The sequence below is a fragment of the Megascapheus bottae genome, chromosome 29, assembly GCF_031878675.1.
Source record: "Megascapheus bottae isolate mThoBot1 chromosome 29, mThoBot2.hap1, whole genome shotgun sequence".
Lineage (NCBI taxonomy): Eukaryota > Metazoa > Chordata > Mammalia > Rodentia > Geomyidae > Megascapheus > Megascapheus bottae.
In genome coordinates, this window is record NC_143537.1 from 8,741,554 (window position 1) to 8,765,383 (window position 23,830).

The 23,830-nt window shown below is 55.9% G+C and overlaps 2 protein-coding genes across 2 annotated transcripts; one reads left to right on the forward strand and one right to left on the reverse strand.

Moving 5' to 3' along the window:
* Positions 1-9,883: 9,883 nt before the first annotated feature.
* Mgat4b (alpha-1,3-mannosyl-glycoprotein 4-beta-N-acetylglucosaminyltransferase B) lies at positions 9,884-19,439 on the forward strand. Its single transcript, XM_090320735.1, has 15 exons — positions 9,884-10,264; positions 14,817-15,002; positions 15,083-15,223; positions 15,304-15,437; positions 15,693-15,739; positions 16,019-16,132; positions 16,293-16,368; positions 16,511-16,625; positions 16,807-16,937; positions 17,127-17,234; positions 17,348-17,541; positions 18,215-18,293; positions 18,375-18,462; positions 18,747-18,859; positions 18,944-19,439. Exons 1-15 carry the CDS (start codon positions 10,168-10,170, stop codon positions 18,965-18,967), a joined length of 1,647 nt encoding a protein of 548 aa, XP_090176861.1. The 5' UTR covers positions 9,884-10,167; the 3' UTR covers positions 18,968-19,439.
* Positions 19,440-21,194: 1,755 nt separating this feature from the next.
* Ltc4s (leukotriene C4 synthase) lies at positions 21,195-23,263 on the reverse strand. Its single transcript, XM_090320821.1, has 5 exons — positions 23,101-23,263; positions 21,968-22,067; positions 21,799-21,869; positions 21,632-21,713; positions 21,195-21,407 (listed from the first exon to the last, which is right to left on the reverse strand). The coding sequence occupies exons 1-5, from the start codon at positions 23,156-23,158 to the stop codon at positions 21,266-21,268; spliced, it is 453 nt and encodes a 150-aa protein (XP_090176947.1). The 5' UTR covers positions 23,159-23,263; the 3' UTR covers positions 21,195-21,265.
* Positions 23,264-23,830: the final 567 nt, after the last annotated feature.

Sequence of the window (23,830 nt, forward strand, 5' to 3'; positions counted from 1 at the left end):
AAGGGGCTATCAGGAAATGGGGGACCCTGAGAACCCAGCCTAGAGGCCTATGCCCCACCCCTGGGGGGGGCAGGGTAGGATGCCCTGAGCTTTTGCCCTTCCAAGTATGTCTGGCTGCCTACACCCCCTCCCCCGCCAACCAGAGGTAAACAAGGCAGTGGCTGGGGAACCCCCTGGCAGGGCCCTCTCTGCCTGCCCTGTGGTCAGGTGGCCTAACCCAGTGAGTCAGAGTCTCATGATTAAGGACACAACAGGGAGATTCCCTGACTGCTGCCATCCATTGCAATAACAGCAGGCAGGACTGGGAGGAAGCCCAGGGCCCCGGGTGGGGGCCTCTCTGAAGCACCCAAGCACTCAGAGGCCCTGGGCTTGCAGGCTCTCCTAACATCTGATCATCTTTCTCATTCCCAGGCAGTCAGGAAGTCCCCTTCCCTGTGTCCTCTGGCCGCTCCCTATCCTTCCAGAGAATGGCATGGGCCCCGGAGAAAAGAAGAAGGGGGAAAGCTTGACACCTGAGTCAAGAGAGAAGCCCTTCCGTCTTTGGGCAGGTGACCAGCCTCATCTTTCCTCATCTTTGAAAGAGGTCAGTGGGGGGAGGGAAATGGGGACAAAAGCATGAGAAGGGGTATCAATGTGTGAGAAGTAATATACCCACTATATGGCAAATGTAACTGTAACCCCTTTATACATTTCAATAAAAAATAATTGAAATAAAAAAGAGGTCAGGAATGTGAGGACTTGAGGGGCCCCCTCCCAGGTAATGATTTACCAGTGTGTGTGGGGGGGTAGCATTCAACTCAAGGCCTGGTTCTACTGGTACTGTAGCAAGCCTTAGCCCCTCCTTTTGCTGATTATCTTGGAGATGTGGCTCCCTATCCCTGGAGCCACAGCACCTCTTCCGGTGTTCTAGTGGTTCATTGGAGATGAGAGTCTCATGGGCTGGCTTTGAACTGCAACCCTCAGATCTCAGCCTCCTGAGTAGCTAGGATTACAGGTGTGAGCCACGGCAATGCCTGGATCACTTTTATGTTTTTATTGGTAAAAACTCTGAGTAATGAGCAGGGGAGACCAGAGAGTCGAGGTGAAGGAGTAGAGAGCCCAGAAGAGAGGTCCCAGAAGAAAAGGGGTGACCACAGGAGTTACAACTTATTTTCTTCCTTCCCCCTCTCTCTCATCCCAAACCCCACTGGTAAGCAATGGCTTTCTGTAGTATAGTGGGTTTTGTTTTGCAATGCTAGTACCAGAGCTTGAAATCAGGTGCTTATACTGCCTGTCTAGCTTATACTGCCCCGCACTGTGGGGGGAGAGGAGAGCGAGAGGGGCCCAAGTCATAAGCTGACTTAGTGGGAGAATTAGATATCCGAGCCCTGGGAACACCAGGGCCACATGATGGAAAGGTCACAGAAGCCCTCAGGGCTTTGACGGCAAGCAGAGCTTAGGGACATTTTTTTCAAACCAGTGGACACCGTCAGCGGGGAAGGCAGGACGCCTGGGCCCTCCAAGGGGCACCAAAAGCAGGCAGGACATGAAAGCCCCACCAAAGCTCAGAGTGTAAGAGGAGGCCGTCCAAGACCACCCCAGGAGGTGGTGGTAAATATTTTGCACAAAGCTCCAATTGGCAGAAACTTCTGGACAAGGCAGCTCTGGAGAGACCTGGCCAGCCAGGACAGCAGTGTTGGGTGGCTGGCCCCATAAGAACTTGTGGGGGGGGGAGGGAAGCGTGGGAGGGAGGGGACCAGGAGGAGGCCCGATGGCCGCCCGGGGGAGGCTGGACACAAGCTGTCCCTGTGTCTCTGGAAGTAGTGACTGATAGCCAGCCGGCTGGGTCCTCACTTCTGCCTGGCTGAGTCCTTCGAGGGTGAAAGCCAACCAGACCTCACTTTCCCTCAGGCAACAGGAAAGCACACCCGGCCTTCCGGCTGTTCATTCAGGGCATCCTGGCTCTGCCTCCTGACCAGGCTTTTTCCCAACACACGTGTGCATACGCACACACCACACGCACACACCACACACCACACACCACACACACACACACACACACACACACACACACACACACACACACACACACACACACACACACACACACACACACACACACACACACACACACACACACACACACACACACACACACACACACACACACACACACACACACCCTGGCCTGACTTGGGAAAACCAGGGAAAGTCAGAGCCCTGGAGTGGGAGGTAGGGCTGAGAGCACTGCACAAGACCCTGGAAGCTGGAGCCCCAGTGCCCCACTGAGCCAGAGACTCACACCTGTAACCCCACCTGAAATTGTTATCTGCCCTTTGGAGAAATCAGTGATTATCAGCCAAAATTCCATTATGGCCCAGCTTCAACCGCCATAATAATGCAATTCCCTCAGCTTCAGTCCTCACAGAAAAAGTGAACTAAAGTGACCTTGTTTTTCTAGGACTCCTGCTCCTTCCTTCCGAATAAGCAAACTAACAGTTGATTCATTGTTTTCTGTTTTCTTAAGCGCTCCCTTCTTATCTATAAAAACCAATCCCTTTTGCTTGGGTCTGGCATATTTTGTTTTATAGGATGAAATGATGCCTGACTCTGGAATTACAAATGAAATCCACCAAGGTTTTTTAAGCTAGACTTGTTATAATTCTCTCTCTCTCTCTCTCTCTCTCTCTCTCTTTCTCTCTCTCTCCCTCCCCCCCCCTCTCTCTGTGATAATGGGGTTTGAACTCAGGGCCTCACACTCCTTTTTGCTTGCTCATGGCTGGGACTCTGCCATTTGAGCAATGCCTATAGCCGGGTATTTTGTTGGTTAATAGAAGATAGGGTCTTACTTTTCTGCTAAGAGTTGGCTTTGGACTTCAATCCTCCAGGTCCCAGTCTCCTGAGTAGCTAGAGTTACAGGCATGATCCGCCAGAGCCCAATGTCTTTGACACAGAACTTGTGTCCCAGGGGCCCGGAGTTTGGCCTAGTGGTAGAATGCTTGCCTAGCATGCACGAAGACCCAGGTTCCATTCCTCAGTACCACATACATAGAAAAAAGCTGGAAGTGGTGCTGAGGCTCAAGTGGTAGAGCTCTAGCCTTGAGAAAGTCCAAGGACAGTGCTCAGGCCCTGAGCTCAAGCCCACGACTGGCAAAAAAAAAAAAGAACTTGTGTCCCAGATCACATAATCCTGGTGCTATGAAATAAGAAGGTATAGGCTCGGTCTTGGGTAAATGCTCACAGTAAAATATGCCCCTCTACTTGAATTAGGCCACAGCATATGACTCTGGCTTAACCACACACATTACTGTAGCTCCTTGGGTCAGTCAGGATGCTGACAAGACATCCTCTTGCGAGAGTGAGGCTCCAGTAGAAACAGCCTGTGACACCTGGATCCCAGTCTCCGAGCTCTGGGATCTCTCCATGCCGGATAATCGGAGGAGGCCCCATTGAAAGCAACCTAGCAGTCAAGGAAATAACCAAGGTCCAGGTGGAATGTGGGAGGGAGTTCACAGCTGGGAAATAGGCCAAATGGAAAAATGATATGAAAACCGAGGGCTCAAGTGGTTCCCACACATGAGACAGCCAATCAACAGGTTCCTCAAAACAGGGCCTATCCAATCACAGCTTCTCCAATCAGTTACAAGCCTCACTCCCAAGCCTGTCAACTGTGCCTGGCTCCCTGCCCGCAAGTGCCCTAATAAACCTTTGTTTCTCCTGTTCTGTCTGGGTAAATTATTTCACCAACACTTGATCTTATCTCCAAATATCCACAACATAATGCTAGGTCATAAAACCCTGCTCTAATAATTCTAGGAGCTGGCTGTGGTCACATCCTCTTATACCACTAGCAGCTTCTGTTAATTGTATTTCCTGATGATAAGAATAATAATAAGAGTAATAACACTCATACAGCATTTCTTTTATGCCAGGAAGCATTCTGAATATTTTATAAGTCTTAGCTACTCCCTTGAGGGAAGACCATGTGATTCATTCTGGACAAGAAAAGCCACAAGCCATGTATGAAACCAGGATTTTTAGGTCCAAAGTCCTGGAGTCCCGTAAGTCCAGCTGAATGTCACATGGTAAAGGGCAGAGAAAGGACGTTTCTACATGGCAGCCACAGGGAGGAAGTGTTTCCACTGTCTTGGGTGAGGATGTGGGTACAGATACTGGCTTTAGGTCAAATAGGGAGAATTGAGAGCAAGTACACATAACTAAAACAGTCCTACGTCACAGGTGTGGCCTGCTTGGTTGTTGACAAAGCATCTGTTGTTGAAGAATTTTCTGAGAAGTTATCACTTTACCACTGGATTGGAACCTGAACAAGTTGCCTAAAAGGCCATTTTGGATGTTTCCTCTTTTTGTGTGAATGTGTCAGTCATGGGACTTGAACTCTGGGCCTGAGTGTTGTCCCTGAGCTCTTCAGCTCAACGCCACCACCCTATCCCTTGAGCCACAGCACCCCTTCCAGTTTTCTGGTGGTTAACTGGAAATAAGAGTTTCAGGTTCTTGGGCTGGGAATTTGGCCTAGTGGTAGAGTGCTTGCCTAGCATGCACAAAGACCCAGGTTCAATTCCTTGGTACCACATACATAGAAAAAAGCCGGAAGTGGTGCTGAGGCTCAACTAGTAGAGTGCTAGCCTGGAGAAAGTCTAAGGAAAGTGCTCAGGCCCTGAGTCTGAGCCCAGGACTGGGAAAAAAAGTTTCAGGTTCTTTTGTGCCTGGGCTGACATTGAACCACAATCCTCAGATCTCAGCCTCCTGAGTAGCTAGGATTAGAGATGTGAGACACTGGGCCCTGGTAGTTGTTTCCTCTAAGATGATGTTAATACATCTTAACAGGAATTAAAAAGACTCAAGGACCTTCCTGCCTAGGCTAGCTTGGAAGCCCTGTTTAGCTCTCAGTCTCTTGAGTAGCCAGGTCTACAAATGTGAGCCAGTGGCACCTGGCTTTTTTTTTTTTTTTTTTTTGGTGGGTCATGGGGCTTGAACTCTGGGCCTGGGCATTGTCCCTAAGCTCTTCAGCTCAAGGCTACCACCCTACCCCTGAGTCACAGCTCCACTTCCCATTTTCTAGTGATTAATTGGAGATGAGTCAGTCTTTAGTACCCAGGCTGGCTTTGAACCTTGATCCTCGGATCTCAGCTTCCTAAGTAGGATTACAGGCGTGAGCCATCGGAGCCCCTGGCAACAAATTCTTTTTTTTTTTTGCCAGTCCTAGGGCTTGAACTCGGGGCTTGAACCCTGTCCTTGGGCTTTCTCAAGGCTACAGCTCTACCGCTTGAGCACCATGTCTGGCTTTTTCTATGTGGTACTGAGGAGCTGATCTTTGCGCATGCTAGGCAAGCACTCTATCACTAAGGCCAAACTCCCGGCCCCTGGCTTCCGTTTTTATGACACAAAATAACTATATCCTGGATTCCTTTTTCTATAACCACCCCTCTCTGCCCTCCATTCCTTTTATTGCCTTTGCTGTCAACGTAGGGCAAAGTCCAGATCCCTCAGCCACCCAGCTCCCTTAATACTTTTTTTGTTTCTTTTGGGGGGTGGTGTGGGTCCTGGGGCTTGAACTCAGGACGCTGTCCCTGAGTTTTCTTTTGCTCAAGGGTAGTGCTTTACCAATTGAGCCACAGCTTCATTTCCAGCTTTTTGGTTAAATGGAGATAAAAGTCTCCAGGCAGGAATATTTCTGCCTGGGCAAGATTTTGGAAGTAATCCTCAGGTCTTAGCTTCCTGAGTAGCTAGGATTACAGATGTGAGCCACAAGGGCCCAGAAGGGTGTTTAACAGATCTTTTGCATATGTTGACCTACTGGCTTTCCACTCTGAGTCCCTTGAGTCTATCATCTTCTGCTAGTCCAGACATGGCAGCCCTAGCTACTCAGGAAGCTAGATCTAAGCCACTCTGATTTCCATTTAACCACCAAAAAGCTGGAAATGGAGCTGTGTCTCAAGCAATAGAGCACTAACCTTGAGCAAAAAAAAAAAACAACCCTCAGGGACAGCCAAACCAAAAAAATAAATAAATAAAATAAATACTGCCTTCCTATGGGTTGGGCAGTTTGAGCTCTGGCCAGGCATCAAGCAGATCAAACAGAGCAGTTGTTTGCACTTGCCTGTGTCTAAGGTGGATACTGAGAACACTGATAATGAACAAACAGGGCAACAGTTAACAAAATGGCAGGAGGAAATGAGGATTTAAGAGGCCAGTCTTCCAAACTTTCACTGTATTATCCACACCCTTCAGCCATTGCAGGAGGTGACAAATCCATTTAAAACAATCCTTGCCCAAGCACTGTGGCTCACACCTGTACTCCTAGCTATTCAGAAGGCTGAAATCTAAGGATTTCGGTTCGATGGCCAACCAAGACAGGAAAGTCCATGAGATTCTATCACCAATTGACCAGCAAAAAGCCATAAATGAAAGAATAATTCAGGTGGAAGAATGTCAGGCTTGAGCAAAAAATACTAAGTGACAGTACCTAAGCCCTGAGTTCAAGCTCCAATACGGGCATTAAAAACCACAAGCCGGGCTGGTGGCTCACAGCTGTAATCCTAGCTACTCAGGAGGTTGAGATTTGAAGATCTCAGTTCAAAGCCAGCCTAGGCACTAAAGAACCTAAAAGTCTTTTTTTTTTTTTTTTTTGCCAGTCCTGGGCTTGAGCTCAGGGCCTGAGCCCTGTCCTTGGACTTTCTCAAGGCTAGAGCTCTACCACTTGAGCCTCAGCACCACTTCTGGCTTTTTTCTATGTATGTGATACCAAGGAATTGAACCCGGGTCTTCATGCATGCTAGGCAAGCACTTTAACCACTAGGCCAAACTCCTGGCCCCAGAACCTGAAAGTCTTATCTCCCATTAATCTCTAGAAAAAGAAGTGGGGCTGTAGCTCCAGGAATAGGGTGGTAGCCTTGAGCTGAAGAACTCAGGGACAACACCCAGGCCCAGGGGAAGGGCGGTAGTCTTTAGCTGAAGAGCTCAGGGACAGTGCCCAGGCCAGAGTTCAAGCCCCATGACAATAACAATAACAACTTAGGACTGGGAGTTTGGCCTTGTGCTTGCCTAGCATGCAAGACCCAGGTTTGATTTCTTGGTACCAAATACATAGAAACAGCTGGAAGTGGTACTATAGCACAAGTGGTAGAGCTCTAGCCTTGAGAAAGCCCAAGGACAGTGCTCAGGCCGTGAGTTCAAGGCCCAGGACTGGCAAAAACAAAACAAAACAAAAAACAACTCTGAGGCTGGGATTGTAGCTTACAGGTAGAATGCTTGGCTCACATACATGAAGTCCTGGATTTAATTCCTCAGTACCATATAAACAAATAATAACCACAACAACCAACTCATTTGTGTTTTGTCAGTTCTAGCATTTGAACATCTGGAGCTTATGGAGTTGGCACTCTATCATCTGAGCCAGACCTCCAGCCCACCTTTTTGCTAGTAATTTTGGAGATAGTGTCTAGAGAACTGTTCTGCTCCAGTTAACTTTGAACTGTGATCCTCCAGACCTCAGCCTCCCGAGTAGCGAGGATTACAACATGAATCACTAATAACAGGCCTTCCCCCATGCACCCCATGGTAGTGTTGTAGCCTTGGGTTTAAAAAAAAAAAAAAACCAAGTGAGAGTGTGAGGCTCTGGGTTCAAGTTATACACACACACACACACACACACACACACACACACACACACGCCACAGAAAGAGACACCTCTAAAGGCGGTCTCAGAAAATCTCCAGGAAGACAAAAGTTGGTTAAGGCTACCTGGTAATCTCTGCACAAAAGTGCATTTTCACTGTGTGGAATGTAGGAACAAAGAAAGAAAAGCCCACAGCCTGGTGTTTGGAGAAAAAAGCAGGGCTTTTTTGTGCCAATTTGGCTCCAAATTCCCAGATCTGGTCCTCAGACACCCTCAGGTGAAGGAGTGCCAGGGGCCCAGAGTGACCAGCAGAGCCAGGAAATGCCCACAGGGAATTTGGGTGGCAGGCAGACCCGGATTAATCAATTACTGCAAGGGCACAGAGAGGTACAGAAAATGGGCAGGTGGCCAGGTGGCTGGTGCCTGCCCTGGTTCAAAGGGAGAAGGCTGGTGTACACACAGACCCAGCCGCGGGGACATCCCATGATCCTCTCTCCGACAGAGGCAGGGTCGTCCCTGGACATCAGGGCAGAAGCCTGGCCCACTCTTGGGCTGTCCTCATACCTGCTCCCTCTGTCCCAAAGGTACTGTGCGAGGGGGACCAGACTTGGTCACTGATAACCTCTGTCCTTTATTTTGATTAATTTAATAATGGTGATAGTTTTCCTTAAATCATCTCACTTCTGTTTTGGTCAGCTGTGCAGCTTGAACTCACGGCTTTGGTGCTGTCCCTGAGCTTGAGCCCCAGCTCCACTTGGGTTTTCTGGCGGTTAACTGGAGCTAAGAGTCTTGTGGGTTTTCCAGAGTGGGCTGGCTTTGAAGCATGATCCTCAGATCTCGGTCTCCTGAGTAGCTAGGACTACTGTCACCTTGTTCAACTCAATATTATACTATTTTTTAAATATAAAATATGGTTTTCCTTTTCTACTTTGTGTGTGTGTGCCAGGAATCAAACCCAAGGCCTCCAGCATGACAAGGAAGCACTCTTATCCCTGAGCTACACCCCAACTCTCAATACACACTTAAAAAGAAAATAAGACTTTATATAACAACCGCAATGAAAAACCGTTATCTCTTACCACAAATAGAAGACGCCTGTGAAAACACAGGAACACAGTTTCCTGGAGAAGCCTCCAACAAAGCCTCCAGATCATAAAATTAATTAGCAAGTAGAGAGCAGTTCCTTGAGAAGTGCGGACTGGAGCCCAGGGCTGCAGCATGCGGACCTGGATCCTGGATCCCTCCTCTCCTTCTTCTGGCATGTGTCTCTTAAGAGTCATCAGCTCCCTGAGTCCTGGCTCCAGGGCTGGGCTTGGGGAAAAAGAGCTCCTCTTCACTCCCTGATTGAACCTACCTCTTAGATCTTCCCCAGTACAGTCCCAGGACGATGATTTCTTTTTCTAGCCAGATTAAGAACTGAGTGGAGGAGCCGGGAGTTTGGCCTAGTGGTAGAGTGCTGGCCTAGCATGCATGTAGACCAGGGTTCAATTCCTCAGTATCACATATATAGAAAAAGCCAGAAGTGGTGCTGAGGCTCAAGTGGTAGAGCCCTAGCCTTGAGAAAGTCCAAGGACAGTGCTCAGGCCCTGAGCACTCAAGGCCTAGGACTGACAGGATTCAGCCTGAGGGGGACCAGTCCTTTTATTATTTGTCCCCATCGTGGTTTGGGCAGAGGCTTGGGGAGGGGAGGGGGGGTGGTCAAGCAATGTGAACCCAGGAAGGGGCATGGGAGCCCCCAGCCGTCGGGGTTGAGGGGCTGGCGCCCCGCCCCACAGCCCCACCGTGCCCGTTCTGCGGAGCAGGGGCGCCTCCCCGAGTCCCCGGGGGCCGAGGCGTCCGGGGAGGGGCTGGGGGGCTCCCCCGCTCCCAGGCCCCCCAGAAGCAGGCCCCTCCATCCCCTTCCCGCTCGCTCCCTAAACCCCACCGGACCTGGGGGATCCCCAAGAAAACAGCCTTGAGGCGTGGAGTCTGCGGGTGCAAAGTTCCCCCTGGAAAGGGACTGGGGGGCCCGGGGGGGAGGACTCCACCCTCGGTCCGCGCCCAGCCTTTTCAGAGAAGCCCCAGCCTCGAGGCCCGATCCCCGCGCAGCCGGGCGCACGCGGGGACCCCGTCCGATCCCGCCCGCGGGGCTCCCACCCCCTGCGCCCTACTCGCGGCAGCGGCGGCGGGTGACGCGGCCCCTTTAAGTGCGGGCCGCCCCGCCCTTCACTGTCGACTCCGCGGCGGCCCGGATCCAGGCCGGGCCGCGGCTCCCGCCGCCCAGCCCAGCCCCGTCCAGCCCGGCCCGCCGCCGCGCCGCGCCGAGCCCAGGCCGCCCGCGTCCCGAGCTCCGGAGCAGCAGGCGGCGCCACCCCCTGCGCCCGGGTCCCCAGCCCGGCCCGATCGCATCTCCTGCCCGGGCCCCGGGTCCCCCCCACCGCCGTTCCTCGCCTCGCTCCGGGGCCGGGGCCCCCCCCGCCGCCGCCGCCGCCTTCCCGGCCCCCGCGCCCCGGCCCCGGTGCCCCGGGCCATGCGGCCTCGGCCCCGCCGGCGCCCGCCGCGCACCGGGGGAGATGAGGCTCCGCAATGGCACCTTCCTGACGCTGCTGCTCTTCTGCCTGTGCGCCTTCCTCTCGCTCTCCTGGTACGCGGCGCTCAGCGGCCAGAAAGGTGAGTCCCGCGCCCGCGCCCCGCGCCCCACGTCCTGCGCCCCCGGCCACGGCCCCGGCCCCGGCCCGCGCCCCCCGGCCCCGCGCCCCACGTCCTGCTCCCCCGGTCCGGCGCCCCCGGCCCCGCGCCCGCCCGCACCTGCGCGCACCTGGGCGTCGAGGGCCGAGCCGGGTCCGGGCGGGCGGTGGCCGGAAGCGGCGCCCCTTCCCCGGCCGGGCTCCCTGCCGGGGGCGGGCGGGCGGGAGGGAGAGAAGGAGGGAGGACGCCCCTCCCACCCTCGCCCCCACTTGTTTGCTGCTGGCCCAGCCCGGCCAAGGAAGGGCTCCCCAGATTAGGCGGCCACTGGCCCCGGATGGCTCCGCTCCATGCGGGGGGGGGGGGGGGGTCGTCGCTCCCCTGGCAAGTTGATGATCTGTGGAGTTCCCACAGAGGGCCAGGGACACAAGGTCACAGCGCTGGCTGAGGGGAGGGGTCCCTGGAGCCAGCTGGAGCAGGACAGTGTTCTTGGGGTGGTAGGTATCTCCCTCCTCCCCCCAAAAAAACCACAAACCAACCTGAGGGAGGGGGGGCAGCCAAGACATCCTGGCATTATCCCTCCGCCCACATAATTCCATGCCATCTGGCGCCCTCCATCCCGCCCCAGCCCAGGGCACGGCTGCAGCTGTGTGCCGTTCCCTGGGGCCCAGCAGCCCTGCTCCATGGCACCCAGTCCCAGGACTCCTCCCTTACCGAGAAGCCTTCTGGCTTGTCTTCTGGCCTGTGCTGAGGGCGTGGAGGCCCCCGGGAGCAGCTAGCCTAGCTGGACTCTCAACCCATCGCTTACTTCGTAGGTCTCATTGCCACCACGTCCGAAGCTTGGGCATCACCAGGGCCTTTGAACATGTCAACACACTTGGGAGTTGAGGGGGCCAGATCCTAGCACTGTCTGCGGTGGGTGGGGTGCTTGGTAAAGGTTGGGGTTGTTTGGGCCGGGCGTGGAGGCCTGAAGCTCCTCAGAGGTTCTTGTTCACCCAGCCTAAGAGCAGGATGCACAGGGGAAAGCTGCTTCCTTCCGGCCTCCTGGTCTTCCTGCAGGATGGGGGTGAGACTGACTGGCCCACTGCCTCCTCTTCCCATCTCTTACTTCCCTATTCTCCTGTGGGGAACTAGAGGAAGCTGGGGGAGAAACAGCCACCTCTCTCCAGCCCAGCCAGGCCAGCTTTCTGCACTTGTCCTGTTTAGGTAAAGCCTTGGATTGGCCTGAGTACTCAGGGCCAGAAACATAAGCTAAAGACCCCCAGGACGGATTCCCCTAGGGCCTGGTGTGGGCAGAGGCTACAGGGCTGGGAGAGTGGCTAGGAAAGCTTGGAGGCCATGTCTGAAGACCTGAGACTGTTCCCCTAATTCTGGGTGGGGTGATCAGCCCTTGCATAGCATCCTCAAGCCATGGTGGTCCCTCTATATCTCCTCACGGCTGCCCTGGCTCATGTCAGGACCTGCAGCGCCGAGCCTCTTCTGGAGCACAGACCCACAGGAGCCTGAGGGGGTGGAGACAGTGGGGACCTGGGGCCTGCCGTGTCCAGAGGCTGACAGTTTCTGTGGGAGCCCAGCCAAAGCCAGGTTTTTAGAGGCCTTAGCCAGAAATCTCTGGGCTCATTCCACAAACCCTTCTCAAAGAACAACTGGGCAGTGACCCTGTTGTCGAGCTGTTCTCTGCCAATCTGAGACCATGACTTAGGGAAAAGGCAAAGGAGCCTGAATAGGCACAGAAAGGTTGAAGTGACCAGGAAGCCAGACAGGAAGCGGACAGCAGGAAAAGGGGCATCCTGGAAGCCTGACTCCAGCCCAGAAGGATTCAAATCCTGGCCAGACAGATCCAGGAAGAGAGCTAGAGGCCCAATTTCACACCCAGACTTGGCCAGATTTGTGAAGCAGCTCTGCGGGGCTCAGTGCAGCCTGCAGTCAGGCTGCTATGGATCTATCCTTAGGGAAAGCCAATCCTCAGCAGGTAGAGCTTGGTGTATGGCCTGGAGAGATGAAAACCTGTTACTCTCTTCCTTCTTCCCCCACCAAGTTTCACAGCAGACCTGTAGGCCTGGCACCAACCTGTGGCTTTCTGACCTGTTTCCCCTACCACAAGGACAGGGTTGGTTTTGGAATCTGCCAGCCAAGAGGAATACAGGTGGGCAGCTGTGGCATGTAGGCCTCAGGGCATCCTGATGAGCCTGCTTTCGGGAGAGCAGTGTGAAAGCCTCCAAGTTTCACCACTGCCCGTAGAGATCTCAGTGCCATGGCTAGCCCTTCCCTAGGGCAGCCCCACCTGCCTCTCTGTACTAAGGAGGTGTGGGAGGCTCTGCCTCCCAGGAGGCTCTGCTCTGCCAACTCACCTACTGGAGTTGTTGTCCTACTCACTCACCACGCAGCTGGCAAAGATTATAGGATATGGTATAGAAGCCGGCAGAGCTCCAATGCATGGCACAGTCTAGAGAAAGCCATCACAGAGCTTGAGTTTCTGGCTTAGATGGTTAAGGACATCTGCTCCCTGAGTAGTTGAGGGTCAGGCTTGAGATAGGTGGGCAGCAGCAGGCAGGGCATGGCCAGAAAGCTAGAACCAGTTTCTGGGTGATAAAAAAAAAAAAACAATGGCAGCAGGGTTCATGTTGGGCAGGGGTCCTATACCTGCTAGTAAACAGGTAGCTCAACACCTAGGGGAGAAGGAAGGCCCCTGGGGAAGGGAGGGCAGGGCAGGGAGCAGACTGTGCCCAGGTCTAGGCGATCAGGGTGGTTGGCCTGTCCACCTGGAGCCTGATGGCGCAACAGAGCTTGGCAGTCTTGAAGAACAAGGGAGATCAAGGCAGGCGCCTCACCTTGATCAAGGGGCGGGAGTCAGAGTTGTGTGTCCCCATCCCTAGGGACTTCTTTGGACAGGGCCACTGGCACAAGATTGCCCATGGATAGATGGCTGCTAGGCAGGTGGCCTTCAGGCAAGCAGGGACTCTGCATCCAGGTGGAGGGAGGTTCTGTCCTGCCCAGGAAGCTTGCAGCTTCCTCCTGGGGTCTCTGAAGGTCTGGCACCCCAGAGCCCTTCTCTCTCCACTACTACCACCAAGAGAACAGTCCGGGTGGTGCCAGCTTGGGCTGTGCAGCAGTGCTGGGGTGGCAGCCGCTCAGTGTTCTGGGGTCAGGTTTCCCAGGTAACCTGGCCCCAGAGCCCAGCGCAGAGCCTCACAGATGGGTAACCGGACTCCCGCTCCTTCCCCCTGTGTGCTGGAGTTCCTTGTGGCCTGGGCCTTTAGCCTGAGTGAGGCTAAAGATTGAGGACAGGCCACTAGGGCAGGGACATCTCAGGGGCATCCACCTGGCTCTCCTGGCACGCAGCACTTTTCTCCAAGCCCCACCTACCTTCCTTTTTTTGTTTTTCATTTTTTGACCCTGCTGAACAGGTGACAGAACTTGCTCAGATTCTCACCTTTGGTGTAGAGGGCTGAGGGCAGACAATGCCAACACAGGACCTGGGGGATGGGGGGGTTGTGTGACGTGGAGAGTCCTGGAAGGTTCCTGGTGCTGTATACCCTTTTATATAGCCCCAAGACAAAAGCAGCTAGAGGCAGAAGAAATAGCATGTACTGAAGCTGAGACGTGAGACCAGGGGAGGTGGAGGTAATGGCAAATAAAGAGGCCAAAAGCCACACGAACAAAAGCCCGGAGCACTCCGGCTGGCAGCAGCTGCTGGCACTTGGCCACAAAGATGTTGTTTATCATTCTGGTTCAGTAGTCCCTGCCCAGACCGTGGGGCCAGGCACTTGACCACCCCAGGGACTACACCGTGGGGCAGTCCCAGCTGGGCGGAGGCCAGACAAGGGCGCCATGGAGGATGCACATGGACCCTTCAAAAGGACCTGAGCCCAGGTCTTAAACCACACAGGCGTCAGGACGTTCATTCCGAGCTGTTGTCTGGGCTACTGATTGGCTGAGCAACTCCTGGACTAGTTTCTCAACTTCACCTGCTTATCTGCGGGCAGGGATGGGGGTGAGGGCGTGTGGAATGGGGGCACACACCTACCTACACACTGCAGGGCCTGTAGGAGATGGAGACAATGTTATGGAGTAAGCAAGCCATGAGGGCCGGGGGAGACGGGTGCAGAACAGGTGTCCAGGCGCGGACCTGCTCTGAGGGTATAATGAGTCCAGACTGTCTGAGATTTCGGTGAGGGCCGGGGGTGAGAGGAGGGAGTGAAAGCCAGGGCTCGGGAAGACCTGGGAAGGAGGGGGGCTGTGGAGGCAGGATGCCCTCTGAGGCCCTCGGCCCCTGCCGCGCGTTGGGGATTGAAAGTGGCCTTGCCCAGCTGCCCACCTCACTCTGGGTATGGAAACAGAATGGAGGAGAGGCTCCCCAGGCATGCGCATCTGGAACCCCAATCTGGAGACCCCGATGGGTTCCCCACATCGCTGCTCCGCGCGCGCGACAATGGATGGAGAGGGGCTGGGCCCGGGAGCGGAGGCGCGCTCGCGGCCGCCCCCTGGTGACGGCCCGGCCGCCCTGCCCTGCCCGGCCGCCCTGCCCTTCCCGCAGGCGACGTGGTGGACGTCTACCAGCGGGAGTTCCTGGCGCTGCGGGACCGTCTGCACGCGGCTGAGCAGGAGAGCCTGAAGCGCTCCAAGGAGCTCAACCTGGTGCTGGACGAGATCAAGAGGGCCGTGTCCGAGAGGCAGGCGCTGCGGGACGGCGAGGGCAACCGCACCTGGGCCCGCCTCACCGGTGAGCCGCGGGGCGGGGCGGGGCGGGGCGGCGCGCGGGGGCCGGGCTGCGCCTGACCCCGGCCGCCCCTCTCCCCGCAGACGACCCCCGACTGAAGCCGTGGAACGGGTCCCACAGGCACGTGCTGCACCTGCCCACCGTCTTCCACCACCTGCCGCACCTGCTGGCCAAGGAGAGCAGCCTGCAGCCGGCCGTGCGCGTGGGCCAGGGCCGCACCGGAGGTAGAGGCGCGCGCGCGCGGCGGGGGCGGAGCGGGCGGGCGGCGCCGGTCCTCACCCGGCCCCTCCGCCCCGCCCCGCAGTGTCGGTGGTGATGGGCATCCCCAGCGTGCGCCGGGAGGTGCACTCCTACCTGACGGACACGCTGCACTCGCTCATCTCCGAGCTGAACCCGCAGGAGAAGGAGGACTCGGTCATCGTGGTGCTGATCGCCGAGGCAAGCGGGAGAACCCGGACAGGCAGCTGCCGTGGGGCTGGGGGAGAGGGGGCGGGAGGGAACCGATCAGGAGCGCAGCCCCAGTCCAGCTCCACTCACGGCAACCAGAGGGGCTGCGGGCGCCCCCTTGTGCGCACCCTCCGGAGGCTCACACCCCCTCCACGAGTGGGGACATCTGACGCCCGCACCCTCCCCCTCCCAGGCGTTTTTGGGGTGGCAGTTTGGGCTAAGGGAAGGTGCTTGGTCTTCCCTCAGACTGACCCACAGTACACGTCGGCAGTCACAGACAACATCAAGGCCTTGTGAGTACTGGCATCCAGAAAGGGCTGGCGGGAGGAGGGCTCTCTCCGGCTGGGGGTGTGGGGCAGGCAGGGACTTGCCACCTCCCAGGATGGCACTTTTCCTCAGTGGGAGGAAGAGGGTGTGTGTGTGTGTGTGTGTGTGTGTGTGTGTGTGTGTGTGTGTGTGTCCTGGAGTCCGGGGGCATGGGTGGTCCTGCTTGGTAAGGGTCTTGGGGCTTTTCTTTAGATCCTGGAGGCTGCATACCCATGTAAGCCTCCCTGCCTCTTCTCCACTCCAAGGTTCCCCACGGAGATCCATTCTGGACTCCTGGAGGTCATCTCCCCTTCCCCCCATTTCTACCCTGACTTCTCCCGCCTCCGAGAGTCCTTTGGGGACCCCAAGGAGAGAGTCAGGTATGTGCATCGCGAGAGAGTCAGGTATGTGCATCGCAAACCACCTGCCCACCTGTACTGAGAAGCCATTCCCCACACACACACAGCCCAAGGAGGGTGGTGGCAGGTCCCAACCATTTGTAGGGTCACAGCTCCTGAAGCCCCTGCCCCTGGCCCACAGGTGGAGGACCAAACAGAACCTCGACTACTGCTTCCTCATGATGTACGCGCAGTCCAAAGGCATCTACTACGTGCAGGTCAGCCCCACGCTCTGCTCTGCCCTTGCCCACCCCGGCTGGACCAGGGTGAGAGACCCTACCTGTGTGTGTGTGTGTGTGTGTGTGTGTGTGTGTGTGTGTGCCCACACGAGTTCCCCTCCCTCCCACCTGCTCCTTGCAGCTGGAGGACGACATCATAGCCAAGCCTAACTACCTGAGCACCATGAAGAACTTCGCACTGCAGCAGCCCTCGGAGGACTGGATGATCCTGGAGTTCTCCCAGCTGGGCTTCATTGGTGGGCACTGCCACACCCGCTGGCTGCCATGCCTACCCCTCCCCCACCCTCCACCTGGGATATGTACACGTTGTCTGCCCACTAGGAGTTTGCTAGGGGGAACCCTCCCTCCCCCCGGCCCCGAGGGTGTGAGGAGGTAAATGCTGCCGATTCAGCGACCCCTCTCCACTCCCACCCCAAGGGAAGATGTTCAAATCGCTAGACCTGAGCCTGATTGTGGAATTCATCCTCATGTTCTATCGGGACAAGCCCATTGACTGGCTCCTGGACCACATTCTGTGGGTGAAGGTCTGCAACCCGGAGAAGGACGCGGTAAGCAGAGGCCACAGGGGAGGCAGGTCCACTCAGATGCCAGCCTGGGTCACACGTCCCTTCTCTGCGTGTCTGATCAGATGGCACTGCTGGCCCCTGGCAGCAGAGGCCCCTGCATGTCCTCAGCTGAGGCTCTGTTCTTGGGAGCCGGGCTGAACGGAACCTTAAGGTGCCGTCCCCGCTTCACAGAAGCACTGCGACCGGCAGAAGGCCAACCTTCGGATCCGCTTCAAGCCGTCCCTCTTCCAGCACGTGGGCACGCACTCCTCACTGGCAGGCAAGATCCAGAAACTGAAGGTGGGATGCACCACGTGCTCCGAGGGGCATCATTTTGGCTGAGCCCAGCTGGGGAGGGGCCGAAGAATGGGGTTCATGCCCGGTTCTGCTCTGCTGTTCCCACAACTGTGCAGGACAAGGACTTTGGGAAGCACGCCTTGCGGAAGGAGCACGTGAACCCGCCCGCCGAGGTGAGCACCAGCCTCAAGACCTACCAGCACTTCACCCTGGAGAAGGCCTATCTGCGGGAGGACTTCTTCTGGGCCTTCACGCCTGCTGCGGGTGACTTCATCCGCTTCCGCTTCTTCCAGCCACTGCGCCTTGAGCGGTCAGTGCTCTGTTGGGGAGGAGGAAGGCACGGATACATAACTCAGCACACATAGATGGGCCCCGGCTGTTGGTCTCCCTCCCTGGCCACCAGATTTTGTAGCTTTACAATTTTCGAACCCCACTATGACCTGAAAAGGTGGATTCGAACCTGGCACTAAAGGCTCATGCCTGTAATCCTAGCTACCTAGGAGGTTGAGATCTGAGGTCATGGTCTGAAGCCAGATCAGGCAGTCAAGTCCATGAGACTTTTGGTGGTTAGCTCCAATTAACCAACAACAAAAAAAAAATGGAAGCTGAGCTATGGCTCAAGTGGTAGAAGTGCCAGCACTGCGTAAAACAAGCTAAGGGATAGTGCCCAGGCCCTGAGTTCAAGCCCCAGTATTGGATCATGCAGATGTGCCAACACACACACACACAGCTGGACCTTGTAAAGACTACCAGGCAATTCTGAGGGACTCAGTGACACTGGTCACCACCGGTCCAGCTCAAAGCCCTGGTCACCTTACACGGTACATCTACTGGCCATGATAGTTTCCAACAAACAGCCCACTTGTAAGCACCCTAGGGCCCACTCTGCCCCTGGCCCAGGCCTGGTCTTTTCCCTGCTGGGCCCTGGGTACTGCTCCCTGCCCGTCATGCAATAGCTCACCAGCCTTCCCGGTGGTGTGCAGGTTCTTCTTCCGCAGTGGGAACATTGAACACCCCGAGGATAAGCTTTTCAACACGTCTGTGGAGGTGCTGCCCTTTGACGTGAGTGGGGTGGGGTGTGGGGTGCTTTGGGGCTTCCCTTCTCCTGGCCACCTGCTCCAACCTCTTGATTTTTGCCCTCAGAACCCTCAGTCAGAAAAGGAGGCCCTCCAGGAGAGCCGCTCGGCCACTCTGCGGTACCCTCGGAGCCCTGACGGCTACCTCCAGATAGGTGAGTGCGCAGCCAGGCTAGGCTGACTGAGGCAAGCCATTTGGGCCAGGCGTCTGTGTTGACATTTTAACAACTTGGGGTGCAAGACCCGGGTTCTATTCCTTGGTACCACATACATAGAAAAAGCCAGAAGTGGTGCTGTGGCTTAAGCGACAGAGTACTAGCCTTCAGCAAAAAAATGTCCAAGAACAATGCCCAGGCTCTGAGTTCAAGCCCCAGGACTGGCAAAAAAGAAAGAAACCAACCAACAAAAAACCTTGGGGTACTTCTGCCTCCTCTCGCAGGCTCCTTCTACAAGGGGGTGGCAGAAGGGGAAGTGGACCCTGCCTTCGGTCCCCTGGAAGCACTACGCCTCTCCATCCAGACTGACTCCCCGGTGTGGGTCATTCTGAGCGAGGTGAGGTGGGCAGGGCGCAGGGAGCATTCAGTGGAACCCTGGGTGGGCAGGACCCTCCACTGACCCCGAGCCCGACTCTTCCAGATCTTCCTAAAAAAGGCCGACTAAGAAGAGGGCTTCCAAGGGTGCTCTGTGGCCAGCTCTTCTGAAGACCATGTGGCCGAAGATGCCGTCGCTGCTGGCCCCAGAGGGCCAGGCACATCCGCCCTGCCGGGAAGGCTCTGCTCATCTCCGAGCTCGGGCAGGCCTGGGGTCCGCCGCTGGCCCGGAGGCCCCAGGAGCTGGTGCTGCCCCTGCCCGCCGGGCCGAGGCAGGAGGCAGGCGGTCCCCACACTGTGCCTGAGGGCAGGTCCACTGCCACCCAAACCCAAACAAACCAATCGCACCCCAGCCGGCTGGCTTGAGCCAGGCTGTTTTAGAAGAGCTTTTTCTTGGGCGCCTGCAGTCTCTGGCGCGAACACTGGAATGCATATACTACTTTATGTGCTGTGTTTTTTATTCTTGGATACATTTGATTTTTTTCACGTAAGTCCACATATACTTCTATATGAGCGTGACTTGTAATAAAGGGTTAATGAAGTATGTGCTTCAAATGTCAGTGTTTGGAGATCAAAACAGACACCTCCCCTGCTGCTGCCTCTGCACTCACTCTATCCCCAAAAGGTCCCTAACCCAAAGGTGGTAGATTGGGCAGGTCTCAGTGCCGGGCAGTGATCATGACTTTGACCTATATAGACCATGCCAAGGCCTTCTCTGTATGTGCGTGCCAGCACTCCCAGAACAGAGTGCAGTGCACCCTCACCCCTACTTTGCAGGAGGGAACCAGCTACCTACTTAGTAGGTAGGGTCAGTAACTCAGAATCCAGATTTGTTCTCAATCTATGTTAATTCCTCCCTAAGCAGGCCCCTTCTCTATCATAGGCTGACATCAACCTACCCCAACTGCCTTTGGGAACAGCCTTATCTTCATGCTGCCAATCAAAGGTCTTATTCCCAAGCCTTGGTCCCCTTCCTTCATGGTTCTCTGTCCTCAAGGCCCTGCTCATCTCTCCTCCCTGGTTTAAGGACACCTAATATAGTCTTCTTCCTCAAAATAAGCTTTCTCTGCTCATCTCAGGGCCTCTGCACACATCCTTTGTCTTCTTTAGAAAACTTTTTCCTTTTGAGCCAGGTGTGGTGGCTCATGTCTGTAATCCTAGCTACTCAGGAGGCTGCGATCTGAGTATCAAGATTCAAAGCCAGCCTAGGCACAATAGGACCTGAGACTCTTTTTCTCCAATTAACCTCTAGAAAACGGGAAGTGGGGCTTGGCTCAAGAGTAGGGTGGTAGCCTTGAGCTGAAGAGCTCAGGGACAGCGCCCAGGCCCTGGGATACAGTAGTAGCCTTGAGCTGAAGAGCTTGGGACAGCACCCAGGCTGAGTTCAAGCCCCATGACCCACAATAAAAACAAAAACACTTTTTCCTTTTGTTTGCAAGGCTCAGTCTATTTTGGAGATGCTCTGTTTGGTCCCCTCAAGGGACCTTTATGGGGAGAAGCTATATTTGACACATTCCTGGCTATGCCCACTGCATTTGTCCCTGTAGAGGTGCCCCAGACACCTGTGCTATGTGTGCACAAATATATATATTTGTATATATAATACTATATATAACATATCTTTTGATTGTGCATCACATGCCATGAAGGTCCAGGAAGAAACCGTAAGGTCAAGGTTTTTGTGAAGAATGGAGTTGACCTTACAGTCACTTTCCATGTCATCTGTGGTGTTGTATGAGCATGAACAATCTCCAGCATGCAGACTGGGTGGGCACCTATCCATACTTCTCTTTTTGTGAGCACTCCCGCTGTGTAGTCCAAGCTGATTCTGAACTCAGTGATCCTCTATTGTGATCCTGGTATTGAAGGTGTTCACTATTCTGCTGATCTACCTATACCATTGCTGACGTTGCAAACTAAGTGCTGACCCAAACAAGGGTCCTGCGTTCACCTAGGGAGAGAGACAGGCCCGCTCTAGTGGGGAAGGAGGGAGGCGATGTGAACTAGTCTGTCTAGAGTAGTCCAGGATCCGGAGAGGGGAAGGAAGTCCTGAGAGGAGGGGGGCTGGGGAGGGAGTGTTTGTCATGGGAAGAAAGTGCGTGTGTGTGTGTGGGGGGGGGAGGAGGTTCTGCGGGGATAAAAGTCAGACCCCGCCCCTGCCCGAGGCCCCGCCCCAGGCCCCGCCCACGCCCGGGGCCCCGCCCACGCCGCAGCCCCTCGGCCTCTCAAACCCACCTCGGCCGCGTGGCGCAGTCCCCTCCGACCCAGAGAACGAGGCCAGGGCCAGTCACGGGGACTTTAATGTGAGATGGTAACGTGGAAGTGGGTACCCTCCCTTTGTCCTGCCGCTCTTCTCGGCCTCCGCGTCTCAGGACGTGGGCAGCAGCTCCCGGAGCCGTGTGAGCAGCGCAGCACGCAGCGCGGCGGGGAGGAAATGAACCAGCAAGCCGAGAGCAGCCATCGCCACGAGCAGCCAGAGCGCACGCGCGCTCGCGTACAGCGGCGCCAACCTGCCGGCGGCGTTCCGGAGTGGGCGTGGTCAGTCCGTGGCTCCGCCCTCAGGACACGCCCCCTCGGTAGACCCGCCCTCCCAGGACCCACCCGCTGCTAACCCCAAGGCAGTCACTTCCGATCCGCTCCCAGCCAATCCCTGGGGACCCCGGCCCCCGGAGCCCCGCCCACGAGCGAGCGTTCCCCAGCCCCGTTTTGCAGGGAATCTCGCCCAGGTTCTCACCTGAGCTGCGGCGAGCGGGCGTAGCCCTGAAAGTAGCGGAGACGCATGAACAAGTAGACCAGACCGCACAGGGCCGCCGCGCCTGGAGAGGGGCAGGGCAGCGTGAGCACCGCGGAGCGGGGCTGCGAGGACGCCCAGTGCTTGCGCCCCCAGGCTTGCCCCCAGACCTTCATGGAAGAAGATGCCGGAGATCCAGAGCACGGCGAGGAACAGTGGGAAGTACTCGCTGCAGTTCACCCTGCGATGGAGGCGGGGCAGGGTGAGGGGTGATCCGTGGATCTTGACCCATCCCCGTCCCCCCCCCACATCCCTCCGCTCCCTCCCGCCCCGCCTCACTGGGCTCGAAAGACTCGTTCGAATTCCGGTGGGCCGGTGGTGAGAGGCGGCGACACGTGGAAGGCCCTTCGCGCAGAGATCACCTGCATGGAGAAGTAGGCTGCGGGGTGGGGTGGGGGAGGAGAGTGGGTCAGGTGGAGACCCAATGCAGAACCAGATGGGGATCCTCCTCCCATCCGGTCCTGGCTTCTCCCCTGTGCCTGGGCGCGTGTCTGGAGGGGGGCCGTGTTATTTGCTTCTTTGTACTCGGGACACAAAGGACCACGCTAGTAAGTATGGGGGGAGGGCGATGCCCACAATACCACAAGGAACTTTGCTCCTAAGCCATTTGATTTGCAAAACTCAGGCAAATGGCTAGCTCCCACTCTAAGCATGAACATCATTCAGTCTTTTACCCCCTGGGTAGGTAGAGCCACTGAGGCAGAATTGGCTATATTCTCTTAAGTGCAAGGGGAACATTCACCTATGGCTACCTAAATCCTTCAGCCATGTTTGCCAGGGCAGCTTGAAGGTCAGCCCCTTGCAAGCCCCGTCCCCAGGCTGTGCCTTCTCGAGACCTGCCCACAAGCTGGAGCAATAATGTCCTCTACAGTCCACCAAGAAAGGCACCAAGCAGCCACCTCTTTGAGGTCTAGGGGGCAAAGGTCCCCATTCTGCCCAGTGCCACAGGGTCCCAATGTGACTTTGAAAGTAGAGCCTGGGAAGAGAGTTCCCACCAGGATCAGCTGTCCCACTATTCATCCTGCAGGATCCACCTGCCGCTGGCCAGCGCATCGAGCTCCACACGTCTGTGTAACCACACTTAGGTCCTCAAAAGCCTGCATCTTTCCTCCAAGCTTCTTAGGCTAGCCAAGCAGCTAGCTACCAATCCCCAACTCCAAGGCAGGGAACTGGCAGACCTGCCTAATTTCCACAGTTTCCCCTTCCCAGCCTAGGAAAGTTTGTACCTGAGCTGAGATTCAGGCCCTTTGTTATTCAAGTCTCCAGGGACCCTGGAAGAGCTTGAACCTTGGTGTCTGGAGTCTGGGCTACAGACTCCTCTCCAGGCTTCACCTGGACCAGGGTCTGTCTGCCAGCACTTCCCCAGGGCTTGCAGCATGGCCCCCTCACCTCCCAAACAGGAGCCAGCCTACCTTGCAGCAGGACTCCCAGGAGGGTGGTGGCAGCCAGAAGAGCTATCTCGTCCTTCATGGTGCCGGCAGTGGTAGGACTAGCTGCAGACTTTACTAGACTGCTGCTTGGTGACCAGCCAAGGAGAGGAAGAGCCTCAGTGAAGGGGGGGATTGGGAGGATGGGGGCGTGACTGTGCTCACAGAGGCAGGGAGCCTAGCCAAACGGGGAGGACGGAAACCAGGGTTGGGGACAGCCTGGCCACTTCCCCCAAGTTGTTTTGCCCCTTCCACGCCTAGTTATGTGTCTACAGAGCCAGACCCATATCAGCCTTGAGTCCAGCTACTATGTCTTCCTAGTGTCTCTCAGGCCTTAAACCCCTTAGCAGGCTTCAAGTGGTCCATCAGAATTCTCTCTCATCCAAGACCCTCCCAGCCCCTCACTCCCTACCCCACTTACCTGTTCCCCTGCTCCCAACCAGGGCCATCCAGTAACCCAATCGTCTTCTTGCTTCCTCCAGGAAACATGAGCCTCACTAGCCTATCACCCAAGCTCCATGCACGAAAGACCATGGAGGGGACACCTGTCCCAAGGCTTGGCTGATAGGCTGGGTCACCCCACTTGAGATGACTGAAGCCACCACTCTGTGTCCACTTCCCTTTCACAATCCTCCCCACATTTAGGCACTATGGTCTGGACAGGTCCCTCCCATGCCTGGAGTTTGGCTACATGAGACCAAACTGTGAGCCAAGT